Genomic DNA, 15,973 nt, shown 5'->3' with positions numbered 1-15,973 from the left:
GCCTCCAAGCCCGGGCAGTGGGAGCCCTGGCGCCAGCCCCTCCCCCCGGCTGCCAACGAGGGGAGCGTGGCCCGTGGGGGAGCGAACTGGGGTGCTGGCACCCCCGGCCTGGCCGGCTGAGGAGGACAGAGCCAAAGAAGTATGGCTTCAGCTTGGGGGAGAAGGACCTTGTCTTCCCTGAGCTCAGCCCGACGGATGGATGGTCAAAGGGCGTGGGGCAGGCTGGGGGACAGCGGGGAGGAAGTCACAAGAACATCTTGGGAACAGGGGAGGGCCAGCCCAGGATTTCACAAGTGCCACAGAAAGGAAAGCCTTAAAAAGATGCACACCTTTTACTCCAGGATTCCCCTTCTGGAAATCTATCCAAAGGAAAAAATTGTGGATGTGAATATTTGCCTTAAGGATGTACCACGAAGAGTAAAAAAAAAAAAAAAAATGAAGCCATCCTAAGTTCATCGGTGGGGGCCTGTTGAAATCATCATGGTACCCGCGTGCCGTGGGTTGCTCGGCAGCCATTACGAATGGCATTAGTTGACAAATAGCTCACAGCGTGAGAAAATCTCAATGATACTGTATTCAGTTTGACAAGCGAATATCAACACAGTTTGTGAAGTATGACTTTTTTTAATTTTTAAAAATTTAAAAATGGTTCTGTTTAGGTGTAATTGGCCTACAAGAAACTGCACATTTTTAAAATGTATGATTTGTTTTAACATACGTATGCACCCATGAAACCATCACGGCAACCAAGATAGTGAACATATCTATCACCCCCGAAAGGGTCCTTGTGCCCTTTCTGACCTCTCAAACCACAGGTCTGCTTTCTGCGCAGTATGATTTTTGTAAAATGGGGGGGAGGGTAGTTAAATGTTAAAAAATAGAAAAAGATATTTATCCAAACAGTATAATTATGGAAAATATTTTAATTTTCTTCTTTTTGTGTATTTGTGTTTGCTAAATTATGTTATGAATACGAATTGCTTCTGTAATAAGAAGATCATTGAAGTTATTAAAATATCTGTTACAGATAACCCACAAAGCAAACATTCTAAACCATACACGCATTTAAGAAATGCCTCTTGCCTAGGACATTTGCTGATGGCATGCAGTTGCTTGCGAGAACATGCCTTTTTCGTGGTGACGGCTGTTGTGATGATAAATATACGGGGGGGGGGGCCCGGGGGAGGCAAGGTGTTTTGACTGCAAGCATGACTGCTCTGGTGAGAATGGCTATGGGCATGCTGGTGGCAGTGGGGATGACTGCCCCAGTGACCCCTGCAAGGATGTCGTGATGGCTGTAAGGATGATGACTGTAGGGCTGATGGTTGTAGGGGTCAGATCACTGTCGGTGACTAGCTGGAATGTCCATAAGGGTGACAGCCATGAGGCTGCTGATTGTGAGGGTGCTAGCAGCAATGATGATGACTGTGGGGGTGACGTCCGAGGCTGCTGGCTGTAGGGTGCTTGCTGTCGTGACGACAGGCTGTAGGGGATGACTGTAGGGTCATGGTTGTAGGGGTGGTAGTGGTGGTAGTGATGACCTTGGTGATGCAAGACGACCAGGAGCATTGGCCTAACGGGCAGAGATGGCCCCGCTTCTGGCTTCTGGCTTCTGGTCGGCGGGAGAAGAGGCTTGAGTAGGCCATATCATGTCAAGTCGATGGGCCACCTCCAAGGAGATGGAGCAGGGCAGGTAATGATTGACACGAGATGGCAGGGTAGGGACTTTTCTCTGCTTGTTCAACCTAAGAGCCGTCTGTATCAGAATCTCTGGAGACTGAAGTTGGGACTTCCTTCCTCCCTCGGGGCCGGCAGGGGCTGCGATTGCTGTAAGAGCAGGTCACGTGGCCGGGTTTCCTGTATGCTGCTGCCGCTGGGTGTCCATGGCCCGTGCCCCCAAGCTGCCACTCCAGCACGCAGAGTGGCAGCCAGAGGCTCGGTCCATGCCGTGCCCCCTGGACGGTGCTCGTGAGGCTGAGCAAGAGGCCTCGGCATCTCAACACCTAAGATTGCAGGGACAGAGTGTCACCAGGGCAGAGGACCATGTTGCGCCGCAAACCCTCCAACGCCAGCGATAAGGAGCCCACTCAGAAGAGAAAGGTGAGGAGCATCTCTGGGAATTCGCGTCTTCCTTCCCTCTGCTCTCTCAACCCACCCCCTCCGGGACTCTTAGAAGTGGGAAGAGCCAAAGGCCGGACATTGTGTCTGTAGGCAAGGGCCATTCTCCCAAGGGCATTGGGACAGGGCCCCAAAGTTTACTGGAGTAACAAAAGTACAGAAGAGACTTTCAAAATCTAGAGAGTCAGGGCTCCAGACCCTTAGAAGTCTAGAGTTACAGAATTCAACCCTACAATGATGGGATAGAGATCTAAAATCAGGGGCTAGAATCCTAGACTAGAATTCAAGAATCACAAAATATACTTCTCGAGTTGCATCCCAAGACTGTACTCAATTCTCTCTCCCCTATGCCGGTCCTGCCACTGCTTCTGCCCAAGCACGGCCTCTCAGGAGACATCTCACTCAAAGGGACCTGCTGGGCCACCCAGATAGACGCCATGATGCTCCTGGGGCCTCTGCCCTCTAGCCATAGCCAGACTCTGCCCACTCGGCTCAGCTCTGTTGCAGCTCCCCAGGCCCTCAGGAGAGGCGGCCAACCTGGAGAGGGGGCCCAGGGGATTTCTAGACTCAGGAAAAGGCTCTCCAAACCTGCAGCAGGATGCAGGGGGCATGCAGGTTCTTCCCAGGCGGGGAGAAATTATTTGTGAAGAATGAGAAATGAAGCTGGCGAGATGGGAAATAGGGGCTGAGGAGGAAAAATTCAGTGGAGGGACTCTAAAGACCAAGAGGAAAAGCAGCTATCGTGGACAGCTGAAATATTCCTCTTCCTGGAGCAGAGACCAGACCAGAAGATTCCTTGAAGACTGCCAGATCTAGATTTCTCTAGTTGGGTTTGAGAATTTCTAGACTTATTCTTTGAATTGATTATAGGACTCTCCCAGGACACCAGCTAAGTACATTCCACACATCCAGCGGGATCCTAGGACCATCCCCAAGCAGGCCTGAACCGGGTCCAAGAGACCTAGGCCTAGCCCCAGGCCACACTTGGGGGACCTCCAGGCCCTCAGTGTGTCCTGCTGTTTTCCCCGGGAGCTCAGCCCAGGTGCCCTGTGGGGGAGCCCCTTTGTCAGGGGAGCAGCTCCCAAACGGAGGCCAAGCCAGCTGAAAGGCTGAGCCCCTGGGCACTGGGGTGTGCATCCTGCCCCATCTCAGGTCCTGGGGTAGCTGCCACTTCCGGCTGTACTCTCCCCACCCCAGATGCTTCTCTAAGTTGCAGTGGAGGTAGGCAGAGGGGGGTAGAGATTCATGAGTCTTCACACGGGCTTCATCACCCCCATCTAAGCCCTGCTTGGTGCTAGGCCCAGCAGATTTACCATTGGCTGCCGCTCCGGGGTGAGCAGGTCCCACTTCCCCTTGCTCTCTGGCTGATGGGGGTGGGAAGCAGAGACTACTGTAGACATTGCTGGGCCCCAAACCACAGGGGAGCTGAGCTGGGGGAAAGAGCCTGAGAAAGAGCTGACACTTTGACACTGGGACCCTATGCCATCTCAGGCGGAGGTGCCCAGGGGCACACAGAAGCCGGAAGTCCCTGTCTTCTTCCCTGACTTCCGTTATCTGGATTCTGTATTTGGTGGCTAGGCCTCTGGGATTGTCCCCCCAGGCTTCTCCCAGGAGAAGCAAAGCCTGTGTGGCACTCTGAGGTCCATGTCCCTCCCTCCAGGGAAGATCATCCAGGCAAATCCCGCCCCACCCCTGCCTGAGTCTGGGCCAGCCTCAAGAGCCACTCTCCAAGCCCCAATACTGTGGAAATGGCCTTGGAGAAGCCAAGTTTCCAGAAGGTAGAGATAGCATCTTCCCCACGCCCAGAGACAGCAGCCTAGCTCCAGCACCGTGACCTTGGGCAAGTCCCTTCTTCTCAGTGGCTGAGGTGACACGGTGGAGGGAAAGCAAAAAAGCAAGTGAGGCCTCTCTCACCTCTCTCACCTGCCCCTGCTCCTCCTCCCAGGGCTGCCAGAATGAATGTGCTGAGCGGGAGGCAAGACAGAGGAGTTGAAATCCTATGGGTTCTAGCAGTAGGACCTTGGACAGTTCATTGACCTTCTTTGGGCCTCGGTTCCTTCACCTTGGAAAAAGAGGCTAGCTCTTGATCTGCCCATCTCAGGAGGTTGTGCAGATGGCCTGGGACAATAAACATGAGAGTGCTCCCTCACGAGCAGGCATGTGCACACGAGTAGGGTGCATGCTGTAGGCGTGGGCGGGCGCGGGGCGCGCACTGCAGAGAAGACCAAGCCTGGGTCCCAGCCCTGAGGTGGAGGAAATGAGACTTAAAAGCACTAAGAGCGTGCACTAAGGGAGGACTCGTCAGGCGCCAGGTGCCGCGCACTCTACCTGTATTGGAGCTCGTTGGCTCCTCATGAGAACCTTGTGAAGCAGGGGCAGATATTGCCTCTATCTATTTTATGCCCAAGTCTCAGAGAGGTGAAGTGACTCACCCAAGTGCACACAGCTAGTAAGCTGCAGAGCAGGGATCCAAGCCAAGACTTATCAGTCTCCAGAGTCTTAACCCTTTCTCCCTCTACTCTCTTGTCCCCCTACTGATCCCAGAAGCACTAGAAGAATCTGATGAACATAAGAGACTCAACCCATGAGTAGGAAAGCACACCTCTGGATGACCCCCCCACCAGCATACACGTTGCATTTCCAGTGGCTCCTCGTTGCCACTGGGCCTTCCATGGCCTTTTCTGCTCCACCTCGCACCACACCGACTATGCTTAGATTGTTTCTAACTCTCATTCTTGTTTAAACCCTTCCCAGTTCCTCCCAGAGAAATCCTGGCTCCCTTGCATAGCTCAGCTTAAATGTGTCTCCTCCTCCTTGAAGCCCTCCTGAGCCCTTCCTCCTCCATGCTCCCGCTCACTCTCCAGGAGGCTCCCTCCAAACACCACCCACAGTTTCCATTACACTCAATGCATTTCTATACTGGGAGACAACTTAGTGAGCTCTGAGCACAGCAACACACACAGGCTTCCAGAGTCACAGAACGGGGTTCAAACCCCTGCTCTTGCTGCTGCTCGCTGTGTAACTCTGCCTCGGACACTTCATTTCTGAGTCTCAGGCTCCTCAGCTGGGCAGGAAGGGTGTTAAGACGGGGCTGTGGTGAGGCTGGAGTGAGCTGGCACACACGAAGGGGTGGACAGGGTGCAGGGCACATGGGAGGTGTTTAACCCCTTTCTTCCCAGATCCCCACACACGCACAGGCCAGTGCCTGGAGCTCAGAGGGTGCCAGGTATGTGACTGGTCCGCTGAAGGAGCTGGGGGGCTAGTTGCAGAGACACCCGGTGAAAGCCAAGCTTGCTTAGGAAGCAGGGGAAGAAGATGCCAACGGGGGGCAGTGTGAGGCTCTGAGGGGGTGATCAGGGGAGGCTTCCTACAGGAGGCAGCACCTTTGAAACTGGATTTGGAAAGCCTTTCTCTGGATGTATAATATCTGTCCAAAGAAGTGGATAAATTACAAGTGTTCCACTCAATGAATTTCCATAAGGCGAGCATTCCCTCATAGGCAACACCCAGATCAAGAAACAAAGCACTTTGGAGGACCTGGCTGCTTCAGTCGGTATAGCATGCAACTCTTGATCTCGGAGTGATGAGTTCAAGCCCCATGCTGGGCATAGCGCTTACTTAAAAAAAAAAAAAGCACTCCCAACACTCCAGAAGCTTCTCTCATGCCCCTGCTGGTCACTACATGCTCCCTTTCCCTAAGGGTAACCACTCCCTTGACTTCCAATGGCATAACTTAGTTTTGCCGGGTTTTGAACTTTCTATACAAGGAACCATATAATGTACTCTGGTGGCTGGCCCCTTCTGCTCAGCAGTGTATCTGCAAGATTCATCCATATTGTTAGGGGAAGCTGTACAAGCTCATCGCTCTGCACTAGTCCCTCCAATGACTGCTGCAATTCCTATATCCATTCTACAGTTGGTGCGCACGTGGGCTGTTTCCAGTTCCATTGGATTTTGAAGGAAGGGAGAAACTATGGTTGACAGAGAAGGGTGGCGTGTTCCAGGTGGGGCACGCCCTGGGTAAGAGTCTGGAGGGGGTCAGAGGAAAGGCTAAGCACACTTGGACATTCGTTGAGGGGTTGCTGTGTTAGCAGTCGGGCCTTCTATCCTCACAGCAACCAACCAGGTAGGTGCCTTTGTCTTCGTTTTACCCACGAGGAAATGGAAGCCCAGAGAAGTTGTGGAACTCTCCCCACTTTACACAGCTGGTCAATGGCAGAACCAAGATGTGACCACCTGTCAGCTCACAGACACTGAAGGTCAGGAGGTTAAATAACTCCCCGAAGGTCACACATCCCAAAGTTGAACTCACCAACGTCTGATGCCAGAAAAGTAGCTCTTTCCAAGAGGCCCACATACTCCCCTTGGACATGGAAAAGGGGCCAACAGTGTAGGGTACTACGTGCTGCCTTGTGCAGGACCCCCAGGAAGGCCTGGCTCCAAAGGGAAACCAGGTGGAAAATCCAAGGGGACCCAAGGATTTTAACTCATACCTGGGAGGGGGATCATTTCAGGGTCACTAAAGACTTTCAGGATATTTGGGGTTGGCCCCGAGGTTGGAGGTAGGCCGGGCAAAAGGCCACCCTGGCTGGCCCCAACCCTTGTCACCCGAAGCACATGTCTAGTCCTTTCCATAACCCTGGGCCGAGGAGTGGCCAGCAGGGCCCAAGTCCCAGCGCCACCCCACGGCATTTTTGGATTGTTTCCTCCCGCTTTGAGCGAAAGCTGGAACAGAGGGGCCCTGACATAAGGTCCCTGGGGGCCAAAGGCCCCCCTCCCAGCCCCCAGCCTGCAGATTAATGACAGGAAAAGGAAAGAACTGGGGCCTGGTGGTGAGTTTACTCTCCCCAACAAAGCCCACTTCCAGCGCCGGGGCTGCCCTCTTGCATGCTTTCCAGGCTCGGAGTCCCTGGGGCTTCTGGGGCGACTCCCAGCCTCCCGGTCTGCAGACCAAGCTGAGGGGCGGTGAAGGGAAGGCCGTAATAGGTCCCATCGGTCTATAAATAGCAGCCCAGCCTGCCCTCCTTGGGCCCAGGCCAGCCTGGTGCCCACCCTCTCTCTTTTCCAGGCAATAAGAGGAGGAAGTCACCCAGGCAGCTGCATCCTAGCCATTCAAGAGGAGGAAATAAACAAAAGGTGGAGGAAAGAAGGGGAGAGAAAGGGGGAAAAAGAGGAAAGAATAGTGGGTGGGGAAAACCAAAGAAGGAGGATGGAGGAGACGCACGAGAATCCGAGCGGTCGCCCCACGGTCATGCTCTCCCCTGCCTATGCCCACTCATGGCCTCCCCTTCTCCAACTCCCCAGTGTAGCACAGAAGAGGCTTTCTGACGGAGGCCGTAGGTGCCCCATCCGGGAGGCCCCTGTGGCGGCAGCATCTGATGGCCTGACCGCTGACCTAGTTTTGGGCCCACTAGCTTGCCGCAACCTCTAGGAAAGTGTAGCCCCTGACCCTGAGTGCTGACTTGCCTTGGTCAAGACCCACCAGGAGAACCAAAGTCTCCAGGAGTCCCCACTGGAGTCCCCAGGAGTTGGGGCCAATTGTGTGCGTGTTGGGGGGCAGGTGATATTGCCCCGGCCCTGGGGGGTTGTCACTGGACCCCCCTTTCATAGGAAAGAGGATGTGAAACTTTCAGCTTTCTGTGGCTTTGGGGCTTCGGTTCCTCAAGCCCTTATCTCTGGTGTCTGCAGTCTATCCCGCTCTATCTGTCTGGCCATCTGTGAACCCTGGTTCCTGTGTGTATCTCTCTCCGGTCTTGACTGCTGATCTTATGCGGGCTCAGCCTCACCTCTTGCGTGTAAAGCCTGACTCCTTACCTGCCGGGCCCTGGCTTCTGGCTGCTATCTTGCCATGCGCATGCATATGCAGTTAAGAAAGCTCATTTCCTGAAAACAGTCTCAGCAGCGCAAACAATCGGCGGGGTTTAAAAGTCCAAGCTCTGGCACATGTCATCAGCAGTAGCCAGCTCATCACGTTAGTGGCTAAGGTTAAAAGCCGAGATGGAGGAATTTAAAACAGCAACTTTCTTTTACTAAATGAGCCCCAGTCATTCATGTCCCAAATCTGTTGGCACCTTCTCTTAATAAGCCTCTCCCGAGGGTTTCCAGAAAGCGGAATGCCAGGTCTTACTGACTCCTGGGGGGATTGCCTTGCTCTTCTGGGGACACAGATTCATCAGGCTGGCGACCTCAGTGTGTTCAGCTCTATCACCGCGACAGGGACACCATGCTTGCCTCAGGTCCAGAGCAAAGAAGCGGCGGCGGGGTTGGGGAAGGTTTGCTCTATTAGGTAAAGGTGATGCTATCGTCCTGCTGAGGTACGTCTCTAGTAGGAGATATGCTTTTGCTCAGACTCGTTTAGTCTTTGCCTCCAGAATTCTGGGGACCAAACTGCAGGTGCTGGTGGTCATGTGGGCTTTGTGTGAGGCCTGGCTGAGGTTGGAAGCTCCTGAGGTCCGGAGCTTGCTCTGGGGCCTGCATTAGGGGCTACCCTCGGCTGAAGGAGAGCAGGAAGCCAGGTGGCTCCAAGGACACCTTGACGCTTCCGCTCAGTAGCCCTGGCTCCTCAGGGCAACTGCGTGCTGCCTAGCCCTGCGGGGTGTGCCCATGCCCGGAGCCGGGGACAGCTCCTGGCTCCTCACTCCGCCAGCCATTTTCCAGCCACTGAGGGCCACACCTCTGCTTCTTCCAGCTCTCACTTCAGCGCTCCAGCAGCTTCAAGGATTTTGCCAAATCCAAACCCAGCTCCCCCGTGGTGAGCGAGAAGGAATTTAATCTGGATGATAATGTGAGTTGCAGAGCCTCCCAGGGGGGTCTGGCTGCAGGCCCTGGGTGGGGGGAAGAGGAGATCTGGGGATTGTTGAGGAAAGCCTGCTTACACACAGAAGGCCAACCCTCCCACCCGTCAAAATTCTGGGCCCCCTAGAAATCACCCACATTGTTTTCAATTACAAATTACAGTTGACCCTTGAACAACACGGGTTTGAACAGCATGGGTCCACTTACGCGCAGATTTATTTTTTTTCAACAAATACAGTACAGGACTGTAAATGTATTTTCTCCTCCTTATAATTTTCTTAGTAATGTTTTCTTTTCTCTAGCTTACTTTATAGTAAGAATATAGTACATATACACACAAAATATGTATTAACCCCCTGTTATCAGTAAGCCTTCTGGTTAACAGTTGGCTATGAATAGTTAAGTTTTGGGGGAGTCAAATGTTATATGTGGATTTTTATCTGCGCAGGGCGGGGGTAGTCGGCGCCACTAACCCGCACGTTGTTCAAGGGTCACCTGTAATTGTCAAATTAATTACAGATTAATGGGGCTGAGTACGGGACTGGGGCTAGGAGGGAAGGGGATGGGAGCCTCTCATTCCCACCCCCATCCTCTGCCAGGACCTGAAGGCCTCCTTCTGCCCCTAAATCCCGGACCTCCTCCTTTGTTGTCACAGATTCCAGAAGATGAGTCAGGTGTCCCTACCACAGAAGATGCTGGGAAGAGTGGCAAAAAGCTGGGGAAAAAGTGGAGGGCCGTGATTTCCCGAACCATGAACAGGAAGATGGGCAAGATGATGGTGAAGGCCCTGTCAGAAGAGATGGTAAGGCCTGGGGGAGGGGTGGGGGGCAGGGAGGGCAGGCAGTGCTCTGGCCGCCTGTGAGCATGGCCACCTTGACGGCCATAGCTCGGGTACTGGGCCTGAGGGCCTGATTCACTATGAGAAGGAAGGTCATAAGGGAAGAGAGCTCACTCAGCCATGAGCCTGGCAGCAAGGCATGGTCCTGAGGGAGCAGGAGTGGGGTCTGAGGAGGGATGAAAGTCTGGGTAACAGAAGCTTCCGAGGAAGCCTGGCCTGAGGAGGGGGGGCGGCGCTTGAAAGGGAGATGCAATTGCCTGAAGCAAATTCATCCACCTCAAAGTTTTGCTTGGAACTAGCCTCTGGGATTGGGAAGACTGGATTGGAAGAGGGGCCCCTAGGAGAGAAAATAGAGAAGGCTGGCTTGGGCCCAGGGAGAGAGGATGGGACAGACAGCTGTGGGGCAGGCACGTGCAAGTAGTTGACGTCACACAGTGAGCCGGCTGTGGCCATGGCTCTGACCGAAGGTTCGCGGGGCGGGGGGGGGGGGGGGGGGGGGGGGCGGTGGGGGGAGAGTGCCCGAGTCAGCTCTTACTGGCTCCTACCAGCTCAGGACAGCAACTGGTCAAATTTTGAGGAATTTGGTGTGCCAGGGGTGAAAGCCAACCATTACCAAAAATTACGTTCTATAAACTTAGAATTAAGTAAGTTCCATTGAAAATAAAGAGACTACGGTCAACCTTCAAAACTCATAATTTCCTGAATCTTATACTACGTTTCACTGTTCTCTGGGCTCTTGAGGTTATTTGCCTCTGTAGCCTCCGCGTGGCGGCATTGGCCCCCAGGGTGTGCGGCTCGGTGAGCGACTCCACGGAGGGGAGTCTGTAGGACGCAGGAATCGGGCCTTTGGTTCCTAGAGAGCCGGGCCGCTTGTGAAAGGGTGGCCCCCGCCCTGAGGTGTGTGGTGAGGCGGAGGAGCTCTGGAGTCAGGCCAGCTCAGCTCGGTTGTGGGTTCCTGTGCGGCCTTGGGGACGTTCCTCCGTGACTGCTCCTCTGTGAACTGGGGACCATCAGAGCGCTTACCCTGAAGTGTCACTGTGAGGGTGCAAGGACCTGACAGGCCCGCCTGGCACGCAGGAGCATGGCCGAAGGTAGCTCGGCCCTGGTGGCCCCTCTGAGCCCCAGCTCGGGCGCCGCAGCCCTCTCCGCGCGGACCCCGCACATTCCTGCTGCAGGAGGTCGCTGCCTGAGGACGGTCATTCCCACATCAGCGAAGCGGGAGCTTGCGCAGCCTCGGAGCCCCCACCCCCACCCCCACCCCCCGGAGAGCCCAGGCCCATTTCCTCTGAGCCCCTGGGCGCCCCAGCCAGGGCTGCTCAGAGTCCCCTGCCTCCCGTCCCCTGCAGGGAGACACTCTGGAGGAGGGCTCCGCCTCCCCGACATCTCCAGACTGCAGCCTGGACAGCCCCGGCCCCGAGAAGATGGCACTGGCCTTTTCTGAGCAGGAGGAGCGTGAGCTCCCGGCACTTAGCCGCCAGGCCTCCACGGGTGAGTAGGCGACCGAAGGGGACATCTGCTGAGTCTGGAGAAAAGGACTGGGTTAGGGCCTCGAAGCTGGCTGTGTGGGAGGGAGGTAAGAGGAATGAACCTTAGCAGTTTGCCTTCGGGGAACTTTCCCGGCCGTCTTCACATTACATTTTCACAATAACTTCACAGTGCTGGCACTATCATCCCCACTTTATTGATGTGAAAACTGAGACTCAGGGAGGTTTTTCACTTTGCCCAAGATGACCCAGTCTTGAACTGAGGTCTACCCTGGAGGGGCTGCCACTTGCTGTCGCCAGGCCCTGGAGGGGCCCAAGGGAGACGATGAGCCCCACTGCGCTCTTGGACTAGCCCAACGCCACCCTTCCAAGGGGAGCTAGAGGCTCCAGCCACCTGGGCCTCTGACATCCCAGACTGGGGGTGGGGCTAGAGGGTCTCCCGCGGGGAGGTCTCAGCCTCTTAGACTGCAGCCCTTGGTTTGCTGGGCTCAGGGTGCCATTTGGCATCTTCTAGGTGCCTATGAGGTTGGACAGGAGGTTCTAGCAGCCCCTCCTGGAGGAGGGGCTGCAGGCTCTGAGCTGCAGACCCACAGAGGCACTGGCCTTCTCACCCCTCAGGCTAGTTCTAAGTTCCGTGCTCTTTCTCTGGCTCCACAGACACCTCCCTGCCCCCACTGAAAGCCACTTATAATGCCCTTCATCCCACCCTTCCCAGAGAGAAAGAGCCCTTCTGAGTTTCCATGTGATGTTGTAACTAGATGCTGAGTCTTATTACATACAGAAAGTAAAATACTAGTTTAGGGTGTGGTTTCCTGTGTGGAAGGTGGCTTCCAGGAGCACTGGACTGGGAGTCAGGAGACCTGGAGTCAAATGGACCCAGGGCTACCAATTATAAGGTGAGAGGTCTTGGGCGCTCAGTTGGCCTGTCTGGCTTCAGTTTTCCTTATCTGTTCATTGGGCCCAGATGGTCTGTAGAGGTCCTCCCAATTTGCTCATTCTTTGGTCTGTGAGCCCTTTCTCCTTCTGTGGTCAACTGTTTTCATGTCTGAGGCCCCAAAGGTGAAGCTGGGCTCCTGCAGGGTGGCCTTGGGATTTCTAGCCACAGCCCCTGGCAGCTACCTGCTGGGTACTCCTCCAGCTGTCTTGCGACAAAGGTGACCCTCCTCCCTGCCCCATCTCCTGCAGGCAGTGAGCTCTGCAGCCCCAGCCCAGGTTCTAGCAGCTTCGGAGAGGAACCACCTGCCCCCCAGTACACAGGGCCCTTCTGTGGCAGGGCACGAGTCCACACCGACTTCACTCCCAGCCCCTACGACCGTGACTCGCTGAAACTGCAGGTAAGGTTGGCATCTAGGCCCCTCCTGAGCCTGGCAGGCTGGGCCCATAAAGAAGGCTGTACTGAGCCAGGATAGGACGGTGTCCATGGAAGCCAAGGGAATACCCTTCTCCTCTCCCCTGCTCCACTCTGCTCTCCTGTCCTCCCACAGAAAGGAGATGTGATCCAGATCATTGAAAAGCCACCTGTGGGCACGTGGCTGGGCCTGCTCAATGGCAGGCTGGGATCTTTCAAGTTCATCTACGTGGATGTGCTGCCTGAGGAGGCTGCGGGGCCCGCCCGCCCCAGTCGCCGACAAAGCAAGGGCAAGAGGCCCAAGCCCAAGACTCTGCATGAGCTGCTGGAGCGCATAGGCCTGGAGGTTGGAGCTGGGACCTCCAGGGAGGCACACTTGCCCCAGGGACGGAGGCTAGGGCGTGGTCAGCTATGTGGGAAGGGAGGGATCCCAAGCGGGGGTGGCTTGTATGTGGCCCCACTGGGGGTCTGCCTTTGCCTGCAGGAACACACGTCCACCCTGCTGCTCAATGGCTACCAGACGCTGGAGGACTTCAAGGAGCTGCGGGAAACACACCTCAATGAGCTGAACATCATGGACCCACAGCACCGGGCCAAGCTGCTCACGGCTGCCGAGCTGCTGCTGGACTACGACAGTGAGTGGGTTTAGGAGCCAGGTTTGGGGGGGGTGCCTCCAGGTATTCCGGGGAGGGAAGGCCTGCCCCAGCCCGGCCCAATGACCACACTCAGCCCCGGCACCCCTCTGCAGTGGGAAGGCACTTTCCACACTTGAATTCCAGTCTCAGGCAAAGTTTGCGGACAGAGGGGCCTTAGGGATGATGGGGTCCAACTCCCTTTGGGATGAAAGGGGAGACTTAAGGCCGGAGAAGGTAAGGCATGTACTCGAGGCCTCCAAGCTGGGTCATAGCAGAGCCAGCAATCAAGCGCAGGTTTCCCGGCCCCTAGCTGGCTGCTAAAGAAGTTGGGCTCCGGGGCTGGGTTGCTGGCTTGGAAACCACCCCACCTGGTTCTAAGCCGGGAAGGGTGAGAGGGGCAGGGGTGGTAGTGGGTGCCCAGAGGGAAAGACTGCCCACAGTGGACTTCCCAGAGTCCCTACCCCCCCCACACACAGGGGCTTCCTGGGGCCTCTGAGCCCCTTCCCAGCTAAGGCCCAAGCCCCCCCCCATATTCCATCCCCTCCTTTGGCCCGGCAGCCGGCAGCGAGGAGGCGGAAGAGGGTGCGGAAAGCAGCCAGGAGCCAGCTGCAAACACAGTGTCTGGACCCAAGGTGGACATTCCTCGAGACTCTGGCTGCTTCGAGGGCTCGGAGAGCGGACGTGATGAGGCCGAGTTGGCAGGCGCTGAGGAGCAGCTGCAAGGCCTCTCCCTGGCCGGGGCGCCTTGAGGCAGAGGTGGAGGCGCGGGCCTAGGTCAGGGCCCCAGCAGCAAAGACTGCAGGGACGGGCCCGGCCTCCCACGGTGGCGCACTCCCTGGAGGACTGGTGCTGAGCCGGGCCCTGCTCCCCTAGGAGCGCCCAGGGCAGCAGGGGCCAGCCGGGGCGCCGTAGGCTTGGCTGGCGTGGATGGGGAGCCACCCAAGGCACATCCCACCCGCGCAGCCTCCTCCCTCCACCAGCTACTGACAGCACAGAACTTCCAGGCCCCACCTGCTCCCAGCCACAGCAAGTGGGACACTGAGGGGCCGCCCTACCCATGTCCCTCACCACCGAGGCCCCCAAACCCTCCTCAGCCCCACACCACTTTCCCCTGGCACACTGCTCCTGAAAGGGAGGCCAAGTCAGTGTTTCGGGTCGGTTTCAAAACCCTAGGGAAGCTGGCCCTTTAAAAGGACCCTAACTGATCATGGGTAGGTACAGATTTCCCCAAATAAGGCTTGAGGAAAGCCGCATGTACCTTTCCCACATTCCTTCTCCTTAACCTTTTTGGAGGTTTGGCCACTAACTGGTGGGGATTAGAATGGATACTGCTGGGGGCCTTGCCAGCTCTGACATTCTGGGACATTAAATGTCTGCTCTCCTGTTACCTGTGGCCCAGGACACCAGTGGGGTTGACTGAGGGAGCTGAAGGGGCCTTGGGCTCCCAAGTGAAATGGCTCCTCCCGCTCATTCATTCCATACCTCCCCACATAACTCAAGCCAAGCTGCAGCTCCCCCCAGCTTAAAACAATGCCCAGACCTCATGCAACATGCACTCCCCCCTTCCACTCCTGGCTCCGTCCAATGACACTTCCCCTGAACGCTGATGGCAGATGGTCAGATCTGGCTTCCAAGGACAGAACTGCCCCTCGGAAGTCACATGCAAGTCTGAACTCAGACTTGGCCACCTGTATGGGTTCTTACAAGCAAAGAAAGCACAAAGCTTGACACTGGGGAGTCTGTTACCCCAACTTTGCTTTGCAAAAGGTTTTGATGTACCCTGAGCTCCAGAAAGGGAGGAAGTGTATCTGTTGGTGGGGGCCTCCCTTGATCTCAGTACCAAGTCTGTGCCCTGAATTCGCAGAGTAACCCTTCCCCAGGGCCCAGCTGGCCTGGGGACAGTGCCCACTACATCTAGGACTGCCTGCTTAGTGAACACACTTCTGGACCTACTACGAGGAACTTTGGTAAAAGCTAGCTTGGGGGAAGGGTTTGGGTGTACATATGAGGGGATGGAGGGGGATAAGCTGGCAGCAATAAACATAGGTAGAACTAATTACAGTCTCCAGTTATCTTTCTTATGGAGAGAGGGCTGGGGGAGGGTCAGACCAATATCCTTTGAAGCTGGACTTGGCAAAATGACCTCCATTGTCCTTTCAGGGCCATCTGCCCCTTCCCTGCAGATGCCCAGTGCCCTTGATCCTGCTGACCTAAAGCTCCAGTTTGAAGCGCTAATGGTCTCTGCTCTTCCCACTAACCAGCTGTCCCCTGGGTACAGGCTCCCAGGGCCACAGGCCTTGCTGGGCTCTGAGAGTGGTCTCTTCCTAGAATGATTATTTAAGAAGAGCCTTGAGGGCCTCCCCAGTGAGGAAGGGCCGGCACTAGGGCCTGTCCAGTGTCCAAAAGGGAGAGATTTGGATTCGGCCGGGCCTTCCCTCTAAGGCCACCTCCTCCTGGGCCCCACCTCGTGCCCACTGAAGCTACACCATCTCCCAGGAGGTGGGACAGAGACGAAGACCCCTGGCTTCCTTTGTTTCTGCCGGCATTAACTGCATCAGGGAGGGCAGACTGGAGTGAGAGCTGCCCCCAGAGCGAAGACAAGGCCACTGTGCTTCCAGGCCTTGTTCTCAGCTGCACTCATCCCACTGCCCTTAGTGGCTGTGGGCAGTAGGAAACGGCCAGCATTATCCTCACCAAAGAAACAAGGAGAAGCCAGCCTCAAAGCTCCAATGGCACCGAGTAACTGTTGTCACTT

General features: G+C 55.7%; 1 protein-coding gene across 1 annotated transcript; it reads left to right on the top strand.

Annotated features, from left to right (window-relative positions):
- The first annotated feature begins 1,882 nt into the window (after positions 1–1,882).
- Positions 1,883–15,243, top strand: SASH3 (SAM and SH3 domain containing 3). Its single transcript, XM_032428300.1, has 8 exons — positions 1,883–2,100; positions 8,807–8,902; positions 9,569–9,715; positions 11,098–11,239; positions 12,421–12,569; positions 12,720–12,929; positions 13,068–13,218; positions 13,777–15,243. Exons 1-8 carry the CDS (start codon positions 2,044–2,046, stop codon positions 13,965–13,967), a joined length of 1,143 nt encoding a protein of 380 aa, XP_032284191.1. The 5' UTR covers positions 1,883–2,043; the 3' UTR covers positions 13,968–15,243.
- Positions 15,244–15,973: the final 730 nt, after the last annotated feature.

This window comes from Phoca vitulina, unplaced genomic scaffold (assembly GCF_004348235.1).
Source record: "Phoca vitulina isolate PV1807 unplaced genomic scaffold, GSC_HSeal_1.0 scaffold39, whole genome shotgun sequence".
NCBI lineage: Eukaryota > Metazoa > Chordata > Mammalia > Carnivora > Phocidae > Phoca > Phoca vitulina.
Note: the sequence above shows the minus strand (reverse complement) of the source record. Positions and strands in the feature narration are given on the sequence as shown.